General features: G+C 36.9%; 2 protein-coding genes across 6 annotated transcripts in view; one reads left to right on the forward strand and one right to left on the reverse strand.

Moving 5' to 3' along the window:
- Positions 1-16,629, forward strand: part of ELMOD2 (ELMO domain containing 2) — a 28,327-nt gene extending 11,698 nt beyond the window's left edge. For 3 of the 5 annotated variants that reach the window (XM_082463471.1, XM_082463468.1, XM_082463467.1), the window contains 6 exons: positions 374-471; positions 2,065-2,194; positions 4,628-4,761; positions 7,981-8,049; positions 8,797-8,930; positions 13,061-16,629. In XM_082463471.1, the coding sequence (XP_082319597.1) occupies positions 374-471; positions 2,065-2,194; positions 4,628-4,761; positions 7,981-8,049; positions 8,797-8,930; positions 13,061-13,206 (711 nt within the window). In that variant the 3' untranslated portion in view covers positions 13,207-16,629. The other 2 variants (XM_082463470.1, XM_082463469.1) reach the window with 2 other exon arrangements.
- UCP1 (uncoupling protein 1) lies at positions 16,439-27,454 on the reverse strand. The gene is given in 9 exon segments (XM_082463466.1): positions 16,439-20,234; positions 20,236-20,258; positions 20,262-20,280; positions 22,529-22,709; positions 23,796-23,801; positions 23,804-23,893; positions 23,994-24,179; positions 26,049-26,247; positions 26,915-27,454. Coding segments are annotated over 9 exon segments (894 nt in total). The 5' UTR covers positions 27,041-27,454; the 3' UTR covers positions 16,439-20,170.
- Between the last annotated feature and the right edge of the window lie 100 nt (positions 27,455-27,554).

Consider the following 27,554-nt stretch of genomic DNA (forward strand, 5'->3'; position numbering starts at 1 on the left):
CTTCTGCATTTAAAATTTAAATTTTTTTCCTTCTGCATTAAAATTTTTGTACATATATTATGTAATTTTAGAATTTTATAAAAAGTATTTGCTTCATAAGCATACTATGGTGGGAGCTTATTTGCTAAGAACTCATTGTCTTAGAACCTCTTGATTCTCAGTTAAGGAAGACTTCATCTAATACATCATGCTGCTTCTCTTCTATTTTATGTATGTATGATTTTAGCCCTACTGAAAATTTGAAACAAATTCGGTTTCGTTTGGTTTTGCATTTTAATACACGCATTATGAAGTTGACTAAATACCTCAAAACATACTGTTCTTTTTCAGCAATAGGGGATTTTTCTCATTCAGCTTTGTTTCACACAAATAGGTCTTACAGAAAGCGACACTTGTTGTTCAGAGTGAAGTGGACAGATGTGTAGTAGATATAATGAAGGAAAAGAATATTAACCCTGAGAAGGATGCCAGGTATGTGTTCTTACGGTGTTCTCATTTATCGTATGCTTACATCCTGTGAGGCTGGAGATCTCACACAGTTGTGAAACGTTAGAGCTGAAGGGTTTGTGGAGATCATCTAATTCAGCCCTTTCACTTCACTAGATGAGGAAGTGAGGTCCAGAGAGGTGAGTGATGGAAGCAGGACTAAAACCTATATCTCTGGGTTCCCAGTCCAGTACTATTGCCAGTTTATCATCTGCCTTCTCGAAGGTAACTTACCATTACTTTCCCAAGCTTAAATAATGACTCCTGTGTCCTTCTTGTCCTTCAAAATTCAGTTCCTCTGTCCTCCAGGAAGGTCCTGTATCATACATTTAACCCATTGTACTGTAGTCATTGATTCGCTCTTGTTCTTCCCCAAATAAATTCTGAGTTCCATAAGAGGACTTGACTTATTACATTTCTGTGTTCCCAGCACAAGTATATTGAGATAGTAAATATTTAGCAATCTTTTCTGCATTTGGTATTTTCTTTGTAAATATTGAGGAAGGAGTAATTTATTTGGGCTGAAACAGGGGAGGGTACAGGAGAGAAGTGTGACGATAATTCCACAAAAGAGGTGACGTTTGAGCTGGACCTTGTTGAATGGGTAGGGGAGGACATTCCGTGCAGAGGAAGGTGCCAACAAGACACAGAGTCCTTGAGTATCTGGGAATGACAGGGAGTCCTTTGTAGCCGGAGCGTTGAATAGGCACAGAGCAGAGGTTGGAGAAGTGAGTGGAGTGCAAGATCAGAGATATATTGCAAGGAGGCTCGCATGCCACACTGAGAGATTTAGATGTTGTCCTCTGATTCTTTTTTATTTTAAGCAAACAAGCTACATTGTCAGGTATGTATTTTAGGAAGATGAAGGGTAAATTTGAAGAAGTGGGAGGCTGGTAGAAGGAATAAAGACAGAACAGTCAGGAAACTGAGTCATTCAGGCAAGAGATGATGAAGCCATAAATACACCAGGGTAAATGGATATATATGATGAGGGCTTTGAGGGACATTTCAGAGCTAGAAAGGATAAGGGCTCAGGGACCTTTTGATGTATTGTTGATGGAGAGGAAGGTCAGAACTCGGAGCATTCTAGCTTGGGGAACTAGTGCTTAGTGATTCCATTAATGGATTTAGAGCTGAGAAAGAGCATGCTTCTTCAGGGAAGGTAAGCTGTTGTGTTTGGAAGAACTGGGAGAACCTGTCATGGCATTGTGTGTTGCTATACCCTTGGAAAATTAGGTCTGCTGGTAGTGTCTCATAATAAAGATTTGGGAACACATGAGATTGCCCAGAGAAAACATGAAAAGTAGTGAACGAATCAAGGATTTACAAAGTTTGCAGTTTTGGAAGTTTGCCTTTCCTAGGTGTCTTGCCCTCTGTGTAGGCCCTGTTCTATCACATCTTGCATGATACTTTGTATAATGTTTTGTGTTTACAGAGGCTCTTGATGCTTATTGTATTAAACCAAAAGCTAGGGAATGCTTTCTAAATAGACATGTGAACCACAAGCTATGGAAGGCATTACTTTATTGTGATAAGAAGGTACGATTTTTTTAAAATAATAACTTTTATCATTTTCAGTTTTAAAATCTGTATGAAGGCATGCTTACTACAGATATCTGGTTATAAACAGCTCTATTTGGATGTAGAAAGTGTGAGAAAAAAACCATATGATTCTGATAACCTGCAACATGAAAAGCTGCTTCTCAAGGTAAGTTTTGGTGTTCTGTATTTGGAGTTACACTGGAAAATAAATCAGGCTTGAGCTAGTAAGGCCTGTGTGGAGAATCTGGAGGCTTACACAGCCATCTGATTTCTTTGCCTCTCAGAGAATTTTATTATATTGGTGAAAGATTTTTAGTTAACTATTTTTATAATTTCTTGATAAGCATCAATGAGATAGAGTCAAATTTTATTTTAATGCTTTTAATTCTGAAATAAATTATAAACTTATAAAGGGAGATCTTTTCAATGGAGAAGTATGAGTCCACAAGCTTCAGATTTTTCCCCCTACTTTTTATGTAAATCCTCACATAAATTAGGCCTTTTTTCAGCTCACTCTTGAATTATGAACATAGATGTCCCTTTTCAGATTATTATGTCAGATCTTTTGGGATTTATGAAATGTGCCAAATATTGCCACAATAGATTTAAAAATTAAGAGAGTAAAGAAATTTACTTAGAACCTTCCTATTTCTTATTTCTGAAGTAAAAATGCATGAGGCCAGTGAGATGCTGAAATTTGAGAATATCAGGCCTGGAGTAAGCTTTCCAGATCATCCGATCTAGTACCTTTATTGTAGGGATGAGGTTAGTTCTGAGGCCTAGAGGAGATGAAGTCATTTGCTTTAGAAAGGTCAGTTCTGAAATAGAGCTGAATCAGCTTGCCCATCCACTTCCCCTATTCTAATTATATTTTTAAATGGTTATAGTTAGGGAAAATAGCACATGGCACCTGGTGTTAGGATTTTGTTATAAACTAAAAGTGCTGTGGAAAGAAACAAACATTGAGAGTATTCAAGTAACAGTAAGAGACAAGTTTAAAAACAACAGAACTTGTTTTCAGGAGGAGATAAATATACACTTCACCTAATTTTAAAATTAAAAATAAAAACTTGATTTTGTCAGTGAGGATAATAAAACTACTCAAAGGACTGTTGCTGCGGATTGAGTTTTTATGTTTCAAGTGCTAGCATAGTGCCTGCCACTCACTAAGGTTTGTGCTCTTTATAGCCTCCTCGTCATCATTGTTCCCTTAACTTCAGACCCTCTCCACACAATACCTTCCCTTTAGAGAAGGGGTAAGACCCAAGTCCTAGCATTTGAGTCAAGGGAATTTTCATCTTGGTGATTCATCATGAATCTCATTCAGAGGTGAAGAGCCAGTTGCTGGCAGTGAATCGCCCAGCCTCACGCATGCTCAGCAGGGTAAGGGGCTAAGGAGATCTGTGTTTCTTTAAGTACAGTCTAAGAGCTACCTTCACTAAAGTTAACCGGTGTTTAATATTCAGAATCCAAGCTTCCACCTTTGCCTACGAAATCAGAATCTTCAGGGCTGGAACCCTGAAATTTGACATTTACGCACGCTGAATTTTGAGTTTTAGTGGTCTTACCTTGTCTCTCACCACGTCACTGAGGCCTCATCCTTGGCATAATCAAACCCTTGCTGAGCTCATGGAGGGACACTAAGGTGAGCAGGTGCATGTGTGAGTAATGAGAGGAGGGACCAGATAAAACCCAGTGTGATGATTGGATTAGCTTCAGGGCCAGAGTGCTGACCCTGTCTTACAGTAAGGTCGCAAAGTCTTCACATTTCATTTGAGGTGACAGGATACTCCTTTCATTAGGAGTCCTTTACTCAGCAGTGCCTGAAATGGTAGTGAAATGGGAAAAAAAAAAAAAATGCAAGTATTTCTGTTTTGCAAGTTTTCACATACTTTCTTATCAACTTTTGTAAGTCTCTTTTGTCTGATGACTTGTGGTGTTGAATTTAGAAAATGAGTGATTACATTTTTTAAACTTTATTTTGCACTAATTGGTTTGTTGCTATCCAATATTTGATAGCTGTTCTTAAATCCTCAGTCTTAAGGAATATATTTACTTACAACCAAGTCATATTCTTTTTCTTTTAAAACTATGAAAATTTGTAAAATAATGATCATACAGGTTTTAATACTATCAGTGTTATTTCTCCATGATCCCCTCCCTACCTCAGACTTACTTTCCTTCTGATTAAGGATAATCACCCGCCATTAGAATAGAGCCTACTTAAGTATATAGTGTTTGAGGCAAGGGCCAAGTGCCTGGCACTGTGTTCTTCTCAAGGAAGCAGTTACTAATTCTGGTATATATGTATTACTTAGTAAGTAAAGACATCTCATTGTTTTCGATTTCTGTGTATTTGTTACCTTTTCAAAGTCTACTGTTCTTTGTATAAGTCTTTTAAATTGGAATAAGTATGCTACATTTTTTAGGCTAATTGAAAAGTTCTCTAAATATAGTCTTTGTTGAGCCTATGATTTGTCTACAAAAGTTGTTTAATTAAAAGCATTCGACTTACCAGTATGTCAGCTATGAGAAGGAAAATGTCTTGGTAAATTAAGAGCATCACTATTATTTGTAATATGGAAGCATGTTTGTACAGCTTTGGAATCTTCTAATGCCCACGAAAAAACTGAAGGCTAGAATCTCCAAGCAGTGGGCTGACATTGGTTTCCAGGGTGATGATCCCAAAACAGACTTCAGAGGCATGGGAGTACTTGGATTAATCAATCTTGTGTAAGTGAAAATAAACTTTCTTTAATTCTCTAAATGAAATTACATGTAATCTCTAATCTTGTTAAATTTTAGTAAGAATCAATCTAGTTTTATACTATCTCTGAATTTTAATAACTGCTGTGCTAAAGGTATTTACTAATGTGCTGGCAACAATATGAATACATAAGCCATATACTGTGTGTGTGTGTGTGCGCACGCGTGCGTGTGTGTGATTTCTTTACTTACCAATACTTGCCTCTTTCTTTCTCTTCCTGACTGCCTTTCTGCTACCTTTTAAGGAATTGTGTGTACTCTTTTCTTACTCTCTTTATCCTCTTGCCTCTTCTCTCTTGGCTCTCTGACTTCATTTTAGGAGGTATAACCAGATAAGATAATAATAAAGCCTCTTCACACTTCTTTGCCATCTGTGACAAGTAATTTAAATCCCTGACTTTTCAGAGCCTATATGAACTGTCTCTTGTTTTTCTTCTTTAATATTTATGCTTGGGCACATGTATGAAATCTCAAAATATGTAACTAAAATCAGAATTGATAGCCAAAACTATTTTAGAAAGTAAACTGGAAGATTAATATGGATATGAATATGCAAATGAAGATAGTCTAGTGTTTGGGTCTGTCCTTGAATTGTGATTTATAGACTATAAAATGCCTAGAATGGGAACGCTAACCATTAACAAAGTTTGGATAATTGTTACTGGGAAAAATTAGTCCTGAAACTGAGCTAATTTATGTTAATATTCAGAAAAGATATCTAGGTCAATATGGATAAGGCCGTTTGGGGGGAAAATAGAAGATAACAGTAGGGCTTCAATATCTACAATTTTTTCCAGTTACAAAAGTATTTCATTTTCTGTAATACCTAAATTCTATGAGCATGAAAGTTTTCCATGCATCTACTTTTCAAAGATAAAACACAGTTGTCTGAATAATAATAATTACAGAAAATGAGATTGTCAGTTTTCCACTTTGATAAACAGAAACTTCCATTTGGGGAATTTAATTAGAATAAATGCAGTTTGTTTTCACTTGGAAAAATTATGAAATATTTTAAAATTCATTATTGTTCAGAACGCATGGATCTTTTGTTTTTAGCGTTTAAAGACCATCTTTTTTCTTGGTACTTGTAAACTACACAGATAACTGAAACTCAGTTAGACACACACACGTTCTTCTGATGTTTCCTTTCTTAACATTTGCTGAGTAACCTTTCTTTTGGTTCATTTCCTCAGAAATCAAGATTTTTCAGCATTTGCCAGAAGATAATTTAATTTAGCTTAAAATTTAAATAATTTAATAGAATTTGATTCAAGACTGTGGTAAGGAGTTCTGATAGACCTTTAAATGATTTGCAGATATTTTTACTCTATTTAGAGCTAGTATCTACTAATTTGAAAAATGACCAAGATTCAGATATATTAATTATTTGATTGCCATTGATGTACTAGAGATGCTTGAAAACATAAAATTAGCTCTAATTTCTCCATAATTATATTTGTTGTCCTGTGTATGGAGCTATAACTCTTCAGGATCAAAATAAAGATACAGTCAAGAAGCAGGCAAGCTGTTCAAATACCTTTATGTAATGAATTTTAAAAATTTCTTGGCCTTTGTCATCAAATCTCTTGAAATATTTTGTTGCTTTGAAGGACAGCTGGTAGTTTGATAGATAACGATGTTTTAGGTAAATGAATGCTCAGGCAGGTATAAAATAAAAAGGATATTTTACAGAAAATGAATTGAAGAGAGACTGAAAAAATCTGAATAAATGAGGAAATAGAAGCAGAAAGGTAAAATATACAAGCTAAGGCCAAAAATGTATGTAGGAAGGGAGAGGAGGCAGGAAGGAAGAAAGGAGAAGGAAGGAAGGAAAGAAGGGAAGTTAGTGCAGATTATTGTAAGGAATAGGTCTCCTTATTACATAGATGCTTATTTTCCTTAGATACTGTTTACATAGGGGTTTCCTAGGTAAGTTCAGCAAGGAAATTTAAAGTTTCTCTGTGTTACAGATTGAATATTTTAAAAGTAGCTTGATTATTGAAATACTAATATAATACTGAACTGTATTGAGTATCATGCAAAAAAAATGAAATATAAATAGTCTACTAAGGGCATTTTAGAGCCAGCCTCCAGATAAAGTAGAAAATTAGAACATGTAAAGAAAGCATTGCACTAAAACAGGACTTTTTTCTGTTTGGGGATTTACAGATCCCTTTGAGAATCAAATGAAAGTTTTGTATATTCTCTCCCCAGAAAAGGTACACACAGAAAATGTATGAATAATTTAAAGTGATTCATGGATCCCCCTTCATTCATGAATGATCATTCATTCATGAACTTCTAAGTTAACAATCCCTGTTTAAATGGTTGAAAATTAGAGCCAATGAAGAAAAATGGAAGTCTGTAGTATTAATTTACAGAAGGAAAAACAGAGGGACATTTAGTTAGAAATTTCTATGCTTTATGAAAATGTCAATGACTGTGCCTTCTAAAATTTAAATAAACCATGGAAATCCATTTTTTCTTCTACTTCTTATCCTTACATAAACATCCAGCCAGTCATCATATGTGTATGAGTATCAGTGCATTATGGGGTGATCCAGAGTTTGAATAGATTTGGTCCCTATCTTTAAGAACTCGAAGAGGTTGCATTAGTGTAAGCCAACAGTATGTATGAACCTTTATATATTTCTCTGTTGTACCTGCTAATACTTCTGTTTTGTGGCCAGTATTTTAGTTATACCACTGATCAAGGAGTGGTTTTTTTTTAGTGCAAAAGGAAGGCTATTGACTTTCTTCTGATTGCATTGACAGTGGCATTAAGCAATATAGACTCAAGTTGCAACAGAAGGAATGAGCTCAGGTGAAAGGAAGTGTCCTAACAGGTACACAACGACTACTTTATAGAAAATTTAGAACAAACAAATAAACAGAACTCTAGATTTTCTTTTAAAATAGATAAAAGTCTCTTGTTAAATCATTTATTTGTCAAAATACTTCAAAGTCTAGCGAAGGGCCCATGTCCTGTACTAGATAGGCCTGATAGCTCAGCATTAAGTTTTGATTCAGAAGCATCTCGGAGTCACTGAAGTGACTTGAGATGGAGATTGGGATGCTTTTGGCAGTAAGACTGTCACTTTGACAGTAGCTTTTAAAATTGCTTCTGGATATCTTCAATTTGAATGACATGTTAATTTCATTATTTTTCTTAAACTTTTTCAGGTATTTCAGTGAACATTATACCAGTGAAGCTCATCAGATTCTTTCCCGTTCAAATCATCCAAAGTTAGGGTAAGCTGGATATGTTAAAGAAACCATAAGCTCTTGAATTGAAAGTATTTCCGGGTATTTTTAAAAATTAGACTATTCTAGTTAATAAGAACTTCATAAAGAATATTGCATGATATATTATTTTATGGCTAAATGAGATCATAAACCAATTTTGTATGTAATTCAATATATTTTTATCACAAGGTATAGTTTATCTATAAAATGGAGATAAGGACCTTATAAAAATTTTCTGAGAGATAGATTTGAAAATAGGAATAGGAAGTGGCTTTGAAATGGGAATAAGAAAATGAGAAATAGCTTTGAAACTTGTGAAGTGAAATGCAAATTGACATCATATTATTAGCTTTATCATTATTTTTATATTCCAATGATACCTATCTTTGAAAAAGCATTATAACACTATTACATCATAAAAATAAATACCCTGATAATGGAGGAGAAAATATCAGATTACTCAGTATATTTTAGAAATCAATGAGGGTGTATGTAGTACTCTTTCTAATTTTTTTTAAAATGATTTTGGTTTTAGATATTCATGTGGCCAGAGCTTTGTTTTCATATCTTAGATAATATCCAGAAAATCAATAGCCTCTAAAGAACAAAAATTAATATGTAGAAATTTTTGTAAAATCAATACAGTGTTAGAAATGGATCAAAGTTACTTTTTACTAATTCCTTGCATAATTTAAAATTTACTTTATGAGCTATTTTGGCTAGCTGGGATAACTGGTAATGTTTCTGACATAGGTATTCTTATGCAATAGTTGGAATCAATCTTACAGAGATGGCTTATAGCTTGCTGAAGAGTGAAGCTTTGAAGTTTCACCTCTACAACTTTGTTCCTGGTATACCAACAATGGAACACTTTCACCAGTTTTATTGTGAGTACTGAAATGAGTTAAAAGTAGAAATATCTAAGAGAATTTTTTAATCCTTAGGAAAGTATTATATGTAATACCTTTATCAAATATATAACTTATACTTGTCATTTTACTATTTAGGATCTTTCAAAAACAGGAAGATAATGGAAGATGGGTATCCGAGAGTATCTTGCACTTCAGTTTATATATTTGCTGATTTAAAAAATTCAGTGAGGCAATTTTTGACATGTATGCAAATGTAGGATTTATACAGTTTTTCTGTAGACATTTGTTTTCCAGTCAACTATAAAATGAATTTTTCTTCTTGTATGCTGGTTAATGAATGCTGTTGAGTCAAGGACAGATCATTTGGTTGCTCTTGTAAGGAAATTTAAAGGAACCTTTCACACACACCCCTTTTATTTCAAGGCCAGGTTTTCTTGTGTTAGGTTGGGGGTATTTAATAACTGTTCCTAAAGCAGTCATATCACCGCTGTTCCATTAACTTTTATTGTGATGGTAGTTGAACCCTGAAGGTTTAATTGAATGAACCCATCTTCTGAAGATATTGCTCAGAAGCAAAGAATTCAACTCTAGCTTGGCTTCATACTCTATTTTTTCTTGATCTTTTTGTGTCTTTAGATAGGACATAGGAAACTAGCATATAGGAAACTACTTAGATAATAAGTGTCCAAATCATAACTTCTTCAACTCCATTCTTGAAGGAGTCATCCAGGTCTCTCTTTCCCACAACCTCCCCTGTGTTTACTTAATCCCTAATTCCAGGTTTGTCTACTTCTTAAATTTCTCTTGCACTTGTCTACTTTTTCCTATCCCATTGTAACTGCATGACATCAGTCCTTTGTTACTACGTTACTGTAATAGCCTTTTCCCTAGTTTTTCAGTGGTGACCCTCTTCCAAATCTCCACATTGAAGGTATAATTATTTAAAATGAAAATCTAGTCATTTTCTTTCATTTTGTTGCTGGGGAACTGTTTTTCCCCCCCACCAATCTTATTTGATTTCCTCTCCTAAATCTCTCATTGACTTTGAGCATAGTGCCTAAACTCCTGGGACTTTGCTAACTGCCTCCAGATATTTGTTTTCTGTATGAAATAGATGCTTGTATAGTGCTGCCTGTTGAACATAAAACAAATATAAAAAGAAACAACCAAAAAACTCCCTCCCCCCCAGTCAAGCATTTTACCATATTTAAATAAAAACAGGAGAGTGACAGGTAGGAAAGCAGTACGAAATGACCTCTGTGCAGTACTGTTTTCCCCTGCAGAGGGGTAACTGGAGCATCTGTGGATACTGTTGCTTCCAGTGCCCTCAACACCAGCATCTTGATTGGCTCCTGACCAGGAAGAGCATCACAGTAATATGTGAGGTGGAAAAGTCGTTATAGGACCTTCTTAGTTGCCTTGTTTCTATCAGTCATATCCATAAGAGCTGTGGATTATCAGGAAAACAATGAAGCTTATGTTTTTCAAATTTCTTGAAACATTTAAAGCAAACACACACACACGTACGTACATCCATCTTTTACGCAGAAGTTTCCCTCTCAAAATTGATTTTCATACCCTTTACCAATAAAGTTTCATGTCTTAATTAAGGTTCTGCTTTTCTAGGAAGGGGCGTATTCTGACTAGAAAATAACGTGAAACCTTATCTTTTAAACATACTTACCTTTTTTGGTTGAGGGACTGAGCCCAATTCATTCTTACGAATCAGTTCCAAGATAGTAGTTTCTATCTAAGAGAAAGAACTATATAAAGAGACTAGGTTTCACATTTTTTATTTCCCTGTGATCTGTGTCCATCTCCCCTTTCCCCCTTGTCTCTCCTGCTGTTCTGTTGTTGTTGTTCTCCGTGGGCAAGGCTGGAAGCAGTGAGTGGTAATTGAGCTCCTTAGCTCTGTTGTCACCTTTTGTGCGTCTAACGTGTAAGCACATAGTCACTGTCATCCTGGGAAGTCACTGACCACTGGCTTGGTGGTTCCAAAAAATAACTCCTCAAATTTACAACCAAAAAGTTATGACTAGTAACAGCTTCATTGAGGTATAATTTATATACCATAAAATTCACCTATTTTAAGTGTACAATGCAATGAGTTTTAGTAAATTTACTGAGTTGTACAACCATCACCATAATCCAGTTGTAGAACATTTTTGTCACCCCAGTAAGATCCCTCATACCAGTTTACAGTCAACCCCTGTTCCTGTGGTTCTCCTGTTTTTAATCCCTGTGGGAAAACCTCAAGCGTCCCTGCAGCTTTGGTTAGGGGCGGTAGAAGCATACAGGGAATTGTAAGTTTAGAAATTTTTTATGGTGTTTCTCTTGAGTCTGGTGTTTTAAACTCCTAGAGTCAAAAGGGCAATAGGGGTGCTTTATGGAAACAACTCTTTTCCATCGCTTCATGGCAAGCTTTAGGAGTCTTATGCCATGTATGGCCCTGCCAGCATCCTAGAATTTTGGTATCTTGCAGTTTCCTCATGTCTCATTAAATCAACTTAGCCATTACAGTCTCAGTTTTTTGAGTCAGTCTTTTTCTGACACCAGTTTACATTATAACAACCTCACTCTGAAGCAAGAAATTTCTAGTATTTTACTCTTGAGCAGTTTGTTCTAGACTATATAGTCATTTGAATAGGTAATGAAAGCAATTTAAAGGAATGGTAAACAGCTAAAACCTGATAGCCAGAAATACTAAAACAAGTTGTAGTCTATAAAATTTAGATGGATGTCTGACTTTTCGTACTACCTAGAACATTAATCTCCAAAGTTTTTGATTGCACACCCCTATCAGGATACTGGGGGTAGGGTGCTGGAGGACACAGACTCAGTTTATATATGGATGAGTAATTTCTGTAGATGTACTATTGTGCTAATGTATACACAAAATAAATTTTGAATGAAAGAAAGACAAAATATTAGTTAAAAATAGTTACAAGATTACCATTCTCAGCTTGTCTTTTGGGAACAGGAAGCAGATGGTGTCTGTCTGCTCAAAGAGGCCTTATTCTTTGATTTTGTCACATATCCTGGTTGACAAAAATCTGTTTTATCATATATGAAGGGATTAATCTGAAATCTTTCTTCAGTGGACCTTCTTACGAAGTGCTGTTTCAATGTTGAAATGTCATGGTTCTTACCTGTTAATGTTTGCTTTATGACTAATGTTTTAAAGTTGAATTTACGTTTATTTCACACTAGGCAATTATGATAGCCTAGCCACCCTTTTATGTAAAGTCACTGGCTTTATCCCCCCCATTTATCTAAGTCACTTCTGTCCCTTCTTGAATAGCTTTTCAGAAGGGGAAATGAGATTCTGGTGGAAACGAAGTCTAATTTACAACATAATAGAGACCACCTGCAAACTATGTGATTTGGGCAAGTCATTTAACTTCTCTGCACTTCTATTTCCTCTACAGAAAAATGGGAATAACAGTACTGCATCATAGGATTGCTATGAGAGTGAATGAGCACATGGCGAGGGCTATAGAAGCATTTGTTAAATAATTAAATAGATACATTTGGTTGAATCCAAATAGGGTTTAGGAGCGGTTTTAAATTCGCATTTTTTTGTTGTTGTAAATATGTCTGTTTACATATTTATCTGAAATACTTTTAACATTTTGAGAGTTAATTTGGCTACTGTAATAAGGATATTGAAAAACAAAAATATTAAGCCTATTTCGAGTTCATGTATTCTTTTCTAAAAGGGAAGGTGCTGATATGATAGTTCATTGAAAAAAGCAGAAATAACTTAGATTTATAAATCAAGTAGAAAACAGCTTTTCTATACTTTATCCATTTTCTTGTACTTTCATTTTTCTGTTTCAGGGGTCTCTGGGGATAACCTTTTTTTCCTATTCTCAAGGTATCTTTTGACAGTCTTTCTTAAATTTGAGGCATTTTGTTGATTTTTTTTGAGACAAAGAGTATATGTACTCTAAATATCTTATTGAAATTGATATTTATTTTGAACATACAAAAATATTTCTTATAAAGTTCCTCAGGTTTCTAGTAGTTTAAGATGGTTTCTGATCATTGAATCCTAATATGGATTAGGATATACTTTTAAAATGAGACGGTTGGATGTGATTTCACTATTGAGCACTGTATTTATGGTTTCTTTTTAACTGCAGGTTATCTTGTGTATGAATTTGACAAGTTTTGGTTTGAAGAAAAGCCAGAAAGTATTATGTATTTCAACGTGTACAGAGAGAAGTTTCATGAAAAGATTAAAGGACTCTTACTGGATTGTAATGTATCACTTACTTTACAAATATGAATCATCTGTAGTACCTTCTATTTCTACCACATTTTGCACACACAACAGAATTTATAAGTTGTAATAGAAATTATCTGATCAATTACACTCCTTATATATAATTTCCTACAAAAATGTTTCAGAAATTCTATTTAAGAAAGCTAGTAGACAATCAGTGTATGTTTACACTTGTTTATACACTGTCCTCCAAAGGTACCTTATCCTTCCAAAGATCCCCTCTGTAGAGTCATGTGAACTACAGTTTGGAACTTGGGACTTAACCCATTTAGTGTAAAAGTACAAATCAGGTATTTTTATTAAATTGATTGATTAAAATGTGTAAAAATCAGTTTTCATGTTTATGTATTGTAGCTATCAAGTTGGTATCTTTTCAGAGCTCCTAAGATTTTTTTGTGTTTTAGTCTGGAAATGATTGTTTTTTAATTTTCTTTGCCTTATTTTATTTGTAGGTTAATTAACAGAGAGGTTAGTTCTTCATGGTTTTCTTTGTTTGCATTTCAATCACACGTCATACCGTTGCCTCATAGGAGCAAAAGGAGCATATAGATAAGTCAGAGAAGACAAAGAATTATCGCCTTCTTTTCGGTTTCTCTGATTATGTCATGTAATAGGTAATGAGGGAATGACAGTATTAGTGATTAGCTTTTTGGTTTTTAAATACCACACTGAAATATCACAGTGGAATTTTAAATCTTAAAGACATTTTCTCATCTTCAGTATTTGCTTTTTATCAGTTAGAAGAACTTTTAGTTAGTGCTTGGTATGAGGGCCTTTCATGAAGCTTCTCTATGGATGTATGTTTATGAAAAGAGATGCATTTGCTAAGAAAATCTTGATTATACTCAAAGAGCAGGTGCTATTTCAATAAAGCTGTCTTTGAGTTTTAACAAGAGGAAAACAAAGCTTTTAAACATCTCAGTTAAACATCATTGGTTTATTTTACTTGCTGTTAAGTCTTGCTTGTCTTTGCTTTGACTCCACTGTGTTTCTAGATAACGATGTATGGACTTCGTGTGTGTTCTTTGAGTTAACAGTCTGTGGGCTTCTAAAGTAGCCTAAGCATGATGACTGTGCTTTTTGTATAGCTTTATTCTCCGAAAATCTCAGGAGAGCAGCAAGTGCTGTCAAGGATTACATAGTGATGAGATTCTAACAGGAACGATTTCTTCTTTGTCTGTTTTAGACATTTGTACTCATGGCAAAACTAAAAGTTTAAAGATAGGTTCATCTGATTACCAAATTCTCCCTAAATCCTACGGAATGCAGCCTATTAAACACATAATTTAATCTAAAACATGAGGATAGTTAGCACACCTTTAAAATGGTATGTATCAAGTGTTTAAGGACTGGCTTTTATGTGATATAGCAAGACCTGAAACTTTCGAGTATTTGTTTATGCCTATTGACAAACCTCTCTCTTTAAACTTGCCAAAGAGAAGAGTGGTTAAAAAAAATATCCAATTGGAAAATAACAGATGCAGTGTTGTCTAGCACATACATTAAAAGTGCATGCATTAAAATTCTTTTCTCAACAAGATGAAACTTAAAAATTGGGCTCATTTTATTATAATAGTGGCGAAACGCTTTTCAGTATTATAGGAATTTTAAAACTGGTTTCTTATAGGAGACTTCTCAACCTTGGGACCATCTTAACTTCTTTAAATGTTTTCTATGCTTTATGATCAGGCCAGAGTTCTATGAGATAAGGATCAGGTATTAACCATTAAAGTTCATTTTATCAAGGTGTTTACCATTACATGGAAAGCAATTGTTAGTCTTTTAGTTTTAGAAAATGTTTACCTTTCTATTTTAATCTTTTAACAGATGAGGTCTTGAACTGATTGAAACCTTTGTCTGTATGCTTAATAAAAGAATGATTCAAGTATGGAAGAGGAAACTTTTCAAGTAATTAAGTTTTTCCCCTTCTAGGGAGTAAAAAAAACTTTTTAATAATGTTTTTAAAATGTTATTAGAAATTTTGTTCAATAATATATTATTTAAGTCCGCCTCTGTTTGTATAATGTGTTGTTCTGTTTTTGCTTAAAATAATCTGTAACCATTTCAGATAATTCTATAGCAAATTGGTCTAAAAGCCACCAACAGATTCTGAGGTTTGATAGTTTGTAAGCCAAGCTAAGTGTCACCAGTTGTACATTAGAATGTAACATGAGCCTTCTGACTTTCATGTGATAATGACATACATGAAAAGAAAAATATGATAATTGTTTCTGCCTTCCTACTTTTCCTTGCTTTCAACTTATGTATGTTAGAATTTTTGGTAGTCTGAAAATCCATATTTAGAATCTTACCTGTTTCTATAATAATAAAATACCAAAGTAGTGATAGAATTGAAATAGCAGGAAAATTGTTTGTTTTAGCGTCAAAAAAGTGAATCAGTGCTGAAATGAATTTTTGTATGTGCCAGATTGAAGAGTGAACCAGTGATTAAGAATAGTCTAAAAATATAATTACAATGGTTGCAGTTTAAATATGTTCTTGAAAGACAATCTTTAAAGAATTGAGAGAAAGAAATCAGGGGATATCAGTGAACCTAGACCAACCCCTTTTTATATATAAATATGGTGATATAGTTAGATATAAAAATCAGTGTCTTACTGGCACCATTTACAATTTAGAAAGTAGAATCTTTTTCTTAAAAATGCCCGTCCTGATTTTTTTCTATTTTAAGAGCAACTTGGATTTGTATGTATTTTTCTATGCGAAATACATGTACTCTTCATTTTTATTCCAGTGTTCATAATTGTTTATGTGCTGTTTCTCCCCTTTGCATTCAGTGAAATAGAACTTGGTCAAAGATTTGCTAAGGAGAGAAGCATAAGATGAGTGTGAAAGTGGAGTGCTCATTGCCAGAGCAGAAGAGATTACATGTTATCTTGGCACAGAAGAGAAGAAATTTGGCTTGGAGGGCAATAATGTTTATTATCCTTCTTGAATTAATGATTGGGGACCAGCAGCTGTTTTCTCAGGATAAATAGTCCACCCAGCTTCTGGGGAGGCTTAATTTCCATTTCATATTTATGAACCTCTCCACAGAGTAATTTTTTTTTAATGAAGATTAAGGGAATTGGTAAAAATCTGAGAAAAATCATGAGAGTTGTTTTTGTTTTTTTTTCCTGGCTTCAGCTTTCGTTAAGAGAAATGTTAAATGTAGTGCAGGTAAGACCCAACTACTGCATTACTGTTATAGGGCGAGTCTATGTTTTTGTTAAACAAAGTATTCAAAAAATATTTAAGCAGTAGCTTTCCCTGGGGGAAAGAGCGCTGGTTGGCAACTTAAAGAAATAGATTTTTGTCTACTTTGGATAAAGCAATTAACTTCTTATGTAAAAGCAATAGTTGAAATGTGATGTCATTTTGTTTGGAATGTTGTGAGCAAATAAAAACGTGTTGAAATTGTTACAAGCTTTTCTGTTAATACTTCTGCTCGCTTCCCATCTTCCTTATCCCTTATTTAAGTCATTTATGTTCATGAAATAATACTTTTCTTATTTAATCATCATGTTCCTATAGAGTAAATCAGAATATACAGAAATTTTTTTTATTTTTGTGACTTTAACTCATCCACTAATTACCTATTTAAGATGTTATTGGCTAAGAACAATTGATTATGAGGCCAGAAAAGAAGCTACCATCCCCATCCCACCCCTGTTCTTAGAAAGGATAGGAATAATTCATACTGTACTGTAATGTTTTTCTTAACTTCACAATGTATCATAGATCTATTTTTATATTAATACATAGCTTCCATATTTTTTTTACAGCTGCAAATCATTCCTCTGTGTGTGTTTGTGTGTGTGTGTGTGTGTGCGTGCTCATTAAAGTTAGTACTAATTATAGCTTTAAATGTATATATTAGAAAAGAAGTGCTTAAAAATTAAAGACAAGACAATCATCTCAAGGAGTTTGATGAAGAAGTACAAAACAAACCTAAAGAAAATAGAGAAGGAAATATTAAAGACAAGAGCTTAGATGCATAGAAAAGAAAACATGCATGCGATAGGATCAACAAAAATAAAATGTTTGAAAAGAACAATATTGATAAACCTTGGTGAGGCAAATAAACAATAAAAAAGAAAGCAAATAATAAATGCTGTCAAGAATGAAATATGAAACATCACTACAGATCCTACAGATACTGAAAAGAAAATATATTGAGTAACCTTGTCAAAATTATGAAAATTAGATGAAATATAACAATTTCTAGAAATATACAACTTACCAAAACAAAACTATCCAAGAAGAAATAGGGAAGCAAAAATCCTAGAGCTATTAAATGGATTCAGCAGCTAAAAACCTTTCCACTAAAAAACCTGCAGTTTTATATGGCTTTCACCAGTGAGTTAACACATTAAAAATAAAATAATGTTAGTTTTCACAAACTCATCCAGATAATTTAAAGTGTACACTCTGCAATTCATCAGACTATCATGTGATGATCTTAATAGATGTAGAAAAAGCATTTGATAAAAATTCAACATCCATTCATGTTAAAAACTTTTACCAAATGAGAAACAGAAAGGGATTACCTTAATTTTATAAAATGCATCTTTATAAAATAAACTATAGCAAGTATACTTAATTGTAAAACATTGGGATCAGAATTAAGAAGGGATGTCCTCTGTCACCACTTGTATCGGTTAGTTATTGCCACAATAACAACGTACAACAACTAACCACAAAAAAAATCTCAGTGGCATACAAAAAAACCATTTCCTCCTCACACATGGGTAGGCTAGCCAGGCAGTGTTGCTAATCTCAGCTGGATTCAGCTGGCCTTAAATTGGGGCCATGGTTTCAGTTCCGGTCAGCTCCATGTGACTGATTCATCTGAGGTCAGTGGGCTACCTGAGGCATGCTCTTTTCATGGTGTGGCAGAAACACAAGAATAAACCCAATTGCTCAAACACATTCAAGCCTTTGCTCACATCATGTATACTAGCATTCCCTTAGTTGTGGCAGGTCACATGGTCAAGTCCAACATCAATAGAGCAGGGAAATGTACTCTATTAAGAAGGGATAAGGAGCAAATCATTCAAGTTGTTACAGCAAATAAATTCAAAACTGTGCTAGAGGTCCCACCTACTGCAGGAAAACAAGTGGATGGAAAGAAAAGTTATTGCTTATAAATGATATGAGTGTACATAGAACATCTAAAAGAATTGGTGGTTGGGTATTAAGGGCAGGGATGAGGAATTTGGTGTCAATAGTGGTCACATGTTGAGGGTGAGGGATTCTGGCTAAACCAATTTAGCAGGATTCTGGCTAAAACTGGGCTCTTGAAATGCCCAAGGACAGGACCTAGTAAAAAAAAAACTCAGAGGAGCCTGACTAAAGTTTGGTAGTGACTTGTCACTACTGCCCATCGCCTGACCAGATCCCAGCAAGTGAAGTTTTATGTTTTCTTCCTTTTTCTTGAAAGAAACATGCTACTCTAAGGTCGTGCTTTGACTTAGTTTGGATTCTCCCAGAGTCAGGCCTTGAGACAAAGATTTGTAATTCATTCAGGAAGTGATCCCAGGAAATATGGGTAAGAGAGTGGGGAACAGAGAGAGGGACTTGACGTCATCCCATAAATGGTTTTAGAGGTAAGAAAAATAGCTCTGTGTGTAACTGGATTTTGACTGCTCAGAGGTATTCCACCTGACGATGAGGGGCCTGAGATATTCACTGCCAACTCCCATCAGTTATTGGTCCAGGGCTGCTCTCGGGGGTGTGTTATTTTCCCTGTTCTTCTAGTGTGCCATGCACAGGTGGGCAGATATGTCTCTGGTGGCCAGAAGAAGACCCTAAGAAGTACAGGTGCTGACATGACGATAGGAAGTCAGGCCAGCATCACTAAAGTGGTCAGGGCCGAGTGAGCCGTGCTGGATATTAGGGCATCTGCTACAAGACACTTTACAGTTAACAACTGGGGGGAAATAAGCAGGAGGGAAACCTCAGAAGTCAACGGGGGGAGAAACACAACAGTAAATGTAATGTGGAGCTGATTATGATGCCTGTGGGCTTGTTGGCCCTTTTGCGGCCACTCCTTGTTTTTGGCTTAAGACAAGGCTGAGCCTTGTCTTGACACTTCTTTTAAGTCCTTGTTTATTCTTTCCCTATTTCTTCTGCACTCAGTTTGTAGACATGACAAAAGTTACTACGGATGGGAATGATGAATATGGCTTTGCTAGAAAGATGCTGTGAAGATTAGTTTTCATCTCAGTTTGTTCCTCTGTCTTATCAGAGGTACCTTCTAGCTCTAAAATTCTGTGATTCTAGAATAGATACTACGATTCTAACAATGCCCAAATGAATATTGTATCTTAGAAGTTGTTATAGATGCCATAAAATATGGACTCTAAAAATGAAAAATCTCTACTAATACTATTTAAAGTGAGTTAATTGATTCTAAAGACCTCCCCTTGCTATTTGGGCAATGTTGTAATCTAGGTGAACTTCAACTCTTACATTAGATATAGATCCAAAAAGGCAAACTTTAAAAGGTATTAGCAATTCTTTACTGAATGTATTAACTGACAACTGGGTTAATAAATAAAAAGGAAACAGTAGTATTTTCTTTGATAACTTCATTTTTAAGTATTTATAAAGTGCATTTCACTCAGTTTTCCTTTTCCATCAGTTTGAATTAATAATTGAAACCTGTTAAAGATCTTCAAACTCAATCATAAACTCCCTCTCCCATTAAATCGTCAATCAAATGAAGTAACTTATCTGGACATTACATTTGCCAGGGTGTACACTGAATGTTTTGCTTTCCCTTCCTTAAAACACTGAGAATAAAAGTCACAAGAAATAGGTATTAGTTTTCCTTTGAAAAAAATAGTCTGGAGTTTCTTATCTTTTTAGTGTGAAATAAAGTGAATAGGTTTGTTTGCTTTTTAAAAATTATCCAGTTAGCAAAGATTCCCACTGGTCTGTTCCATCCTTTCCCTGAAGATGATTAGGTAGCACGGTCCATGGTCTGCCTCGACTTCAATTCTCGCTTCAGCTGTTCAAAGCACACACACGATGATGTTCCAGGATCCCAGTCACAAGAAGGAAGGTACAAATCTAGAAAAATGCATGTCACCATTCTGTTAGTTTGCTCGAAATTCTTAAAGCTATTATAGCACAGGCAAGTTTATGCTTCTCATGGTGCCACTCTCCTCAAATGCAGATGCTTGAAAGTACCTAGTCTTCATCTTTCCCTCCTCTGCCTAAAGTTTCATCCAGGTGCCCTATCCTTCTTCAAAACAACAAAACCCAAATGATCACACCTATACAAATATGATCCCACCAAACCAAACCAAAGCTTGTCTCCTCCTTATCATCTTTTCTTTTTTTGAAGGGAGAGGAACTTTTGTTTTGCTTTGCTTTCTGAATGGGAAGTAGGAAACTAATAGTTAAAACTAATAGTTTAAAAGAGGAAGTAAGTGGAGAAAGCAAAGTGATGAGTAATTAGACCATTTTCCAGGGTCAAGAAATGAGTGCTATCTAGATCTTGGCAACTCTTGTCCTAAGAGGGATTGTCAAGGATCTAATTGCATTTTGCTGTTGCTGTTGCTCTTGTTATTTTTAAGAATTCTGCCAAACTGTGCAGACCAAATAACTGATTTTTTAAAAAATTAATTAATTTATTTATAGCTGTGTTGGGTCTTTGTTTCTGTGCGAGGGCACTTTCTCTAGTTGCGGCGAGCGGGGGCCGCTCTTCATCGCGGTGCGCGGGCCTCTCACTATCGCGGCCTCTCTTGTTGCGGAGCACAGGCTCCAGACGCGCAGGCTCAGCAGTTGTGGCTCACAGGCCTAGTTGCTCCGCGGCATGTGGGATCTTCCCAGACCAGGGCTCGAACCCGTGTGCCCTGCATTGGCAGGCAGACTCTCAACCACTGAGCCACCAGGGAAGCCCCCAAATAATTGCTTTTTGAATGCCTATCTGCAGCAATGAAATGTTCCCAGAGAAAAAGATGTCATAGCGAAATCTGCCTTGGATAGATATTTTAGAGATCTGGCCTATAAAAGTCACCCTCAAATATTTTGTGGGGTCTCTTAACATATTTCTCCTGACTCCTGGATATGTGTGTGTTGTGTGTTTTTACTGTGGTAAAATATACATCAATTTATCATTTTAGCCATATATATGTATATGTTTATATATTTGTTTAAATAGTATAATTCAGTAGCATTAAATATGTTCTCATTGTGAGCAATCATCACCACCCTCCATGTCCAGAAGCTTTGGTCATCCCAAACTGAATCTCTGTACCTATTAAAAAATAACTCCCCACTCCCCCCCTCCCCTCAGCCCTTGGTAACCACCATTACACTTTCTGTTTCTATGATTCTGACTACTATAGGTACCTCATATAAGCAGAGTCATACAATATTTGTCCTTCTGTAGCTGGCTCATTTTATTTAGCATAATGTTTTCAGGGTTCATCTTTGTTGTAGCATGTATCCCCCCAAAAGGTTTTAAATTTGAAAAAAGTAAAATTGTTAAATATTTACTGGTTGATAACTGATATATCTATGTTAAGTTAATTTTACAATATATTCCATTTGTATTAATATGTCATAAATACAGATTATAGTGAATTAGAACCTTTTGTATAATGTGTATGGTGCATTTATGCTTATTTCATAAGGTTTGAGGCATTGCTTTACAACTTTTAAAGGTTGTGGAATCTTGTTATTTTACCACTAGTATAATCCTTATTGAGTATATCCATAAATTAGTTCATACTATATTTTCTTAAGAAGGTAATTTATAATACAATATAATATAATATAAAAGATAGCTTTATGGGAAAATATGATTCACTAGAAACAATACTAGTTTCTAGGTGAGTGTAATCATTAAACTACATCATTTTCTACATCATTTTTCTTGATCAATGAGAATGATTTTTCTCTAGTTTTGCTTTAATACAATCTAAAAAAATGGAGTCCACTAAATTAAAATAGTAAAAATCAAATCTTGCTTTCTCATAGCCCTCTATTATGCTTTCCCTCCATTTTATAGTTCTTCTGCCCAGAGAAGGCAAAATACTGTCTACATTTCCAATAGATTGAGACCAAGGGAGAGGTTGCTGGTTTTGAATGAGCCTCTGATCAAGCTTGAGAAAATTTTACTATCACAGATTTAAATTTTCTGGCACAGTGGAATTGGTGGATTGGAGACATTTATGGCAAAGAAAAGTAGACACTAAGTATACTGCACATTCTAAGGCTGGTCAGCTGTCAATCGTTTAGATGAGATAGCGTTCCATAGCACACAGATACCCTGAACACAACATTACAGGTACAGAAGACCACATCCTACCCTTTGAAAAAAGCCGATGGTCCTTCCTTAGTGAGCATCAACATTGCGCAGTCGGACACACTTGTGTACCGTCCTGGTAGACAGTTAACAAATCTGGTTTTCACCACATCCACTAGAGAGGACAGAACCGTTGTGCAAAATCCAGCGATAACAGCGGACACAAAGTGACAGGGCACATCATCTGAAATGGGTCAGTGAGACAGGTCAACCCCAGACTTTTAGTTATCTATCAGATCCTTGTAAACCTGTTGATAGCAGGAGGTCAATGTGGATTTCTTATAAATAAATAAAAAACAGTGGACTTCCCTGGTGGGGCAGTGCTTAAGAATCCGCCTGCCAAGGCAGGGGACACAGGTTCAAGCCCTGGTCCAGGAAGATCCCACATGCTACGGAGCAACTAAGCCCATGAGCCACAACTACTGATCCCACATGCCAGGACTACTGAAGTCCGCGCGCCTAGAGCCCATGCTCTGCAACAAGAGAAGCCACCGCAGTGAGAAGCCTGCACACCGCAATGAAGAATAGCCCCCGATCGCTGCAACTAGAGAAAGCCCGCGTGCAGCAACGAAGACCCAACGCAGCCAAAAATAAATAAATAAATTAATTAATTAATTAATTTAAAAAAGAGAGAGAGAGCATTAAAAATAAATAAAATACAGTAAAGAAGGTTATACTCACATTAGAAAAAGTTGGCAAATAGTAAATGGCATAGTGGATTGTAAGTGCTTTAGGAAAATAACCTGCCACCTTTCTCTGTGTCCTTAAGGTATGGCGTAATGCCTGATATATAGACATCTAGTACTTTTTTATTGAATTAAAGTCATTGTCCAAGGAGGATTTCAATGTCTCCAGAACCTGTTAGAATAAAATTTTTAGGAACCTATCCAATGGTTCTACTTTTTGGATGAAACCACCAAGAAGCTCCTTATTTCACTAGCTCATCTGGATATAGCGGAGGATGCCTCACTTCCTGAATTCTGCTTTATAAGAATAAGATGCTAACAGAAGTCCATATATTAGTATTAAATAAGAATAATGCCGATGTAAGAATACAGTTGCATCTTAGTTTTGTTGCAAAAAAAAAAAAAATGTTGCAACAAAACTTCTAAAACTTAGGGTTTTGGTTATAGTATATCTATTGTTCAAAAGTGCTTATTTTTTTTAGAGAGAAAATTATTACAATTAAGGGATTCAGTATAATATGGCTGGAGAAGCTCCAAGATGAAATTATAAATGTGCAGACCTGCCATGTAAAAAAGAAAGTTACCTGTTAATTGTTTTTCACAAGGGCCTCCTTCATTAGGTCATACGTTACTAGCTCTGTACAGCTGATGATGACAATTCTTGTCAGATTCGGAGTAGAACCTGGAGGAAAAGAAAGTATTGAATAGCTCCATTATATGATAAGGTGCTAATTGAATATATATGTTTTAATGATGACAAAATCCATCTTGAAGTGAGTTACCTTTCCAAAGCCCCGTCAAGCCTTCTGTTGTTGCTATAATTCTGTAAGCATTGTAAGTCCCAGTGTAGCGAGGTTTGGGACCATGTAGACGGCTTGGCGCTTGAAGTCTGACCTTCACTACCTCTGTGGGTTGCCCAATGAACACAGCCACGCCGCCAGTCGTTAGGCCCGCTGAGACCCTGCTTCCTAAACTAGCCGTTGTTATCCAGAGAAAAAAAAAGATGTGTCAAGAAAGAAAGAAAAAAAATCAAGACCCAGAATGCACCTATATGTTTTTTTAATTTTTAGTGGTTAATACTATTGTGTCATTATATCTTTTGTACTTCCCTAATGCTTGTGCATGTGTTGATCATGTACTAAGTATGTACTAAATCATAGTAGGGCTAGAAGACTTCAAAGTTGACTGAAAGTTTTTTAAAATTTCAAGGAAAAAGAATACAATGCCTATTTAAACAGTAGCTTAGTTCCTTCCTATATTTTGCTTAGTTCTTTCCTATATTTAGCTCTAGTTTTCAGTATTTCCCAACTGGGTGGGGGGACCAGTCACCAGTGATGCTTAGTCTTCCTTCCATCAATGAGAATGTTAATTATTGGACTTAGGGATCTTAGGGAAAGCCCAGTGGACAAACTGCCCCAGTTTGGGACATCAAGTGGTGTCAGGCTACAACAGACTACAAAAGGGACAAAGATAAGAAGAAAGAAGCTGATAAAGTGATTTTTAATTGGAAATTTTGAAAAATTAGGTTACTCAAGACAGATATCATTTAATAAAACTACAAATAGTCTTAGAGCCTCATGCCTATTCCTATAATTAAATATAAAGTATGCATCAATCACATTTATTCATCAAGGACTTTCTCAGTCTCTAATTTTGTTTCCTAATCTGTATAGAGGTAATAGTATCTACCTCAAAGAGTCATTGTGTGAGATAAAATAATATCAATACAGCACTTAACCCAGTGTCTTGCATATGGAAAATACAGCAATTCTTTTCATTACTGTATGGTTGTACTCCTTTTTCATTATGCTTGGCTAGGAGCTGAGCATTTACTAATAACCATCTTTTAAGTGGCAAGATCATATGATTACAATTCCCTTCACTTTTGGCCCACATTTATAATCTTATTTTAATGCACTCATCCTATGCTCCTAACCCCTTTTCATTTCCCCATCAAGCTCCTTGGGAGAGGCCATATTCTTTGTCTTCCCTTACGGCCCATCTTCTCAGTCCTCTGCAATCTAGCTGCCACCTCCACTACTCTGCTCATGATGGTTTTGCCAAGGAAACCCATGAGCTTCTATTGTTAGGTACATTGATCACTCCTTTCCACACTAGATCTCTCTGCTCTGTTTGGCCCTACTGATACTTTCTCCCGTGACTCTGTGAAATGTAACCCAGGTGTGTCTCCTAAGCTCTTGTGCAGACTGGCCATTACCTGTCGACACATCCTAACCTGAATTTCTTACCTTCCCCCTTAAGGCGGTTTCTATATTCCCTCCTTCAATGAATGGTATCTTTAGCTGGAAACTTGGAAGTCATCTTACATTCCCTCCTTTCCTTTGCACCTTACTTCCAGTTTTCCACCAAGTTGTCAATTACACTTCCAAAATCTTTCTGATTGACCTCTCTTCTGATTGACTGTTGCTTTATCATACCCCTATTATTTCTTACTTTCTAATTTACCCCTTTCTTCCCCTTTTTCTATATATCTTTTATACTGCTGCCAAAGTGATCTTTTGAAAATATAAATTGTTTGTGTTACTCCCTTGCTTATCATTTTTCAATGACTTCCCATCACTTTAAAGATAAAATCCAAGCTCCTTAGCATGGCCTGCAAGGTCTCTTGTGATCTGGCCCTTTCCTGCCTTTCTGGCTTCACCTCTTCCTCCTCACCAACATGTCTTCCCTCTCTGCCCCGTGTGTTCACACCTTGATGTTTGCTTGCCAATGTGTTATGAAGACCACCACCCTGTGTGTAACCTTTTTTTGGCCAGAGCTGGGCCCAGGACATGTCTCTCTGGCTTCTTCCCCTCCCAGGAACGCTACCTACTTACTTTCTTTCCCTGTGGTGAAGAACTCCTGGATGCTTTCATAGAGGCTGATCCTAAGAGAGGCAAAGCTTATTTGTCTCTGGAGGCCAGCTGGCAGCCCACTGTAGAGTTTCATTGGCCCTCTTGTTTTTGCCAGAGTGGTGATTGTTCCCAGGACACTTTTATACCTAACAGCACTGGAGGTCTGGCATTCGCATTGGATCTGGAAATGAGAAAGGTACAGGTCAGAGGGAAGTAAAAATTGAGTAGGGGAGTCCTACCTAGTGAGGAAAAAACAAAGATTGGCCTCAGGCTATGGAGAAATCTTAAGCCAAGATTTTTTTCGCATCGTGTTCTATTTTCAATTCCTTTTCCCTTCTCAGCAACATCTCTCCTTATCTATCTATCTATGTACAGAAAGAGGGAGGGGAGAGAATCTGGCTGCTATGCCTACTTTGAACATTTCCCTGCATCCCCACCCCACTGTCCCACCCTCATGAACTCTTCAGAACCCCTAAGGCAGTAGGACGGGAAGAGGCGCCTGTGTAAGCAGAGGAGCAAGGAGAAAGAGCCCGGCTTGGAAACTCGGGAGAAGCTGATATTCTTAGCTCTTAGAACACCGAGTGCTCCCTAACTACGGCAGGGTTTGGCAATAGTCCTGGTCAATCCAGCCTCCATGACCCCCCTGCTTCTTTAGTTAATCCCGGAAAAGTTCCAGTTTCCTACCCTTAAGCATCCGTCCTGTGACAGGTCAAACTTTTCTAACGTGGCCACCTGCTCTACCTAAAGTGAGAAAGAATGGTTAAACCAAAGCCGGAATCAAAGGGGCGCACCCAATAGGGGTCCCTTCTCTGCCCCAGACACCTCCCCTTCCCCATCGCGCTCCCTACCTGTAGCCGGACTTTGGCCGTGTCCAGCGGGAAGGTGATCACATCCGCCACGCCGGCCGCCACTCCAGCCGAGAAGATCGTGACCGCCATGGTCGGGGGCGCGTCTGAGGCTGTGAGTCCCAGCATCCTGACTCAGCGCGGAGCCAGGCGCCTGCAAGGGGAGCAGGGCTCCGACCCCGAGGCTGGAAGCTCTCCCTGGCTCCTCGCTCCTGCGCCGCCCGGGCAGCAAACCCGCCCTCTCCGACGTCCGGGCCATGGGGGCAGTGGGCTGCCGCGGGCGGGGGTGCGGAATCCAATCGGCGGCGTCTGCCTGCCCTCCCCCCGCGCCTGGCCGGCCACGCGGTGCCCTCTGCCCTCCGCGGGTGACTTGACGTCGCCGGCGATCGGGGGCTGAGCCGCTCCAGGTCTCCTGGCACTGGCAGGGGTGTGCCCTGGGGAGCCAGGTCCCTCCCACCGCCCCATCCTGGCTCGGCCCCTGGGGAGCCGCCCTCCACCCCAAAAGTCCTGGCCGCGCACCTGGCCGTCTGAGCCCTGCCCTGGACGCGTAGGGAAGGGCGCACAACAGCGCCCCACCCGCGCTCAGCTGGCGCGCATCTCCCCAGGCCTGTGGCGTCTTCAGGTGCGCGCCTTGGGCGGGCTT

This window comes from Balaenoptera physalus (assembly GCF_965194825.1).
Source record: "Balaenoptera physalus genome assembly, chromosome: 5".
NCBI classification, from domain to species: domain Eukaryota; kingdom Metazoa; phylum Chordata; class Mammalia; order Artiodactyla; family Balaenopteridae; genus Balaenoptera; species Balaenoptera physalus.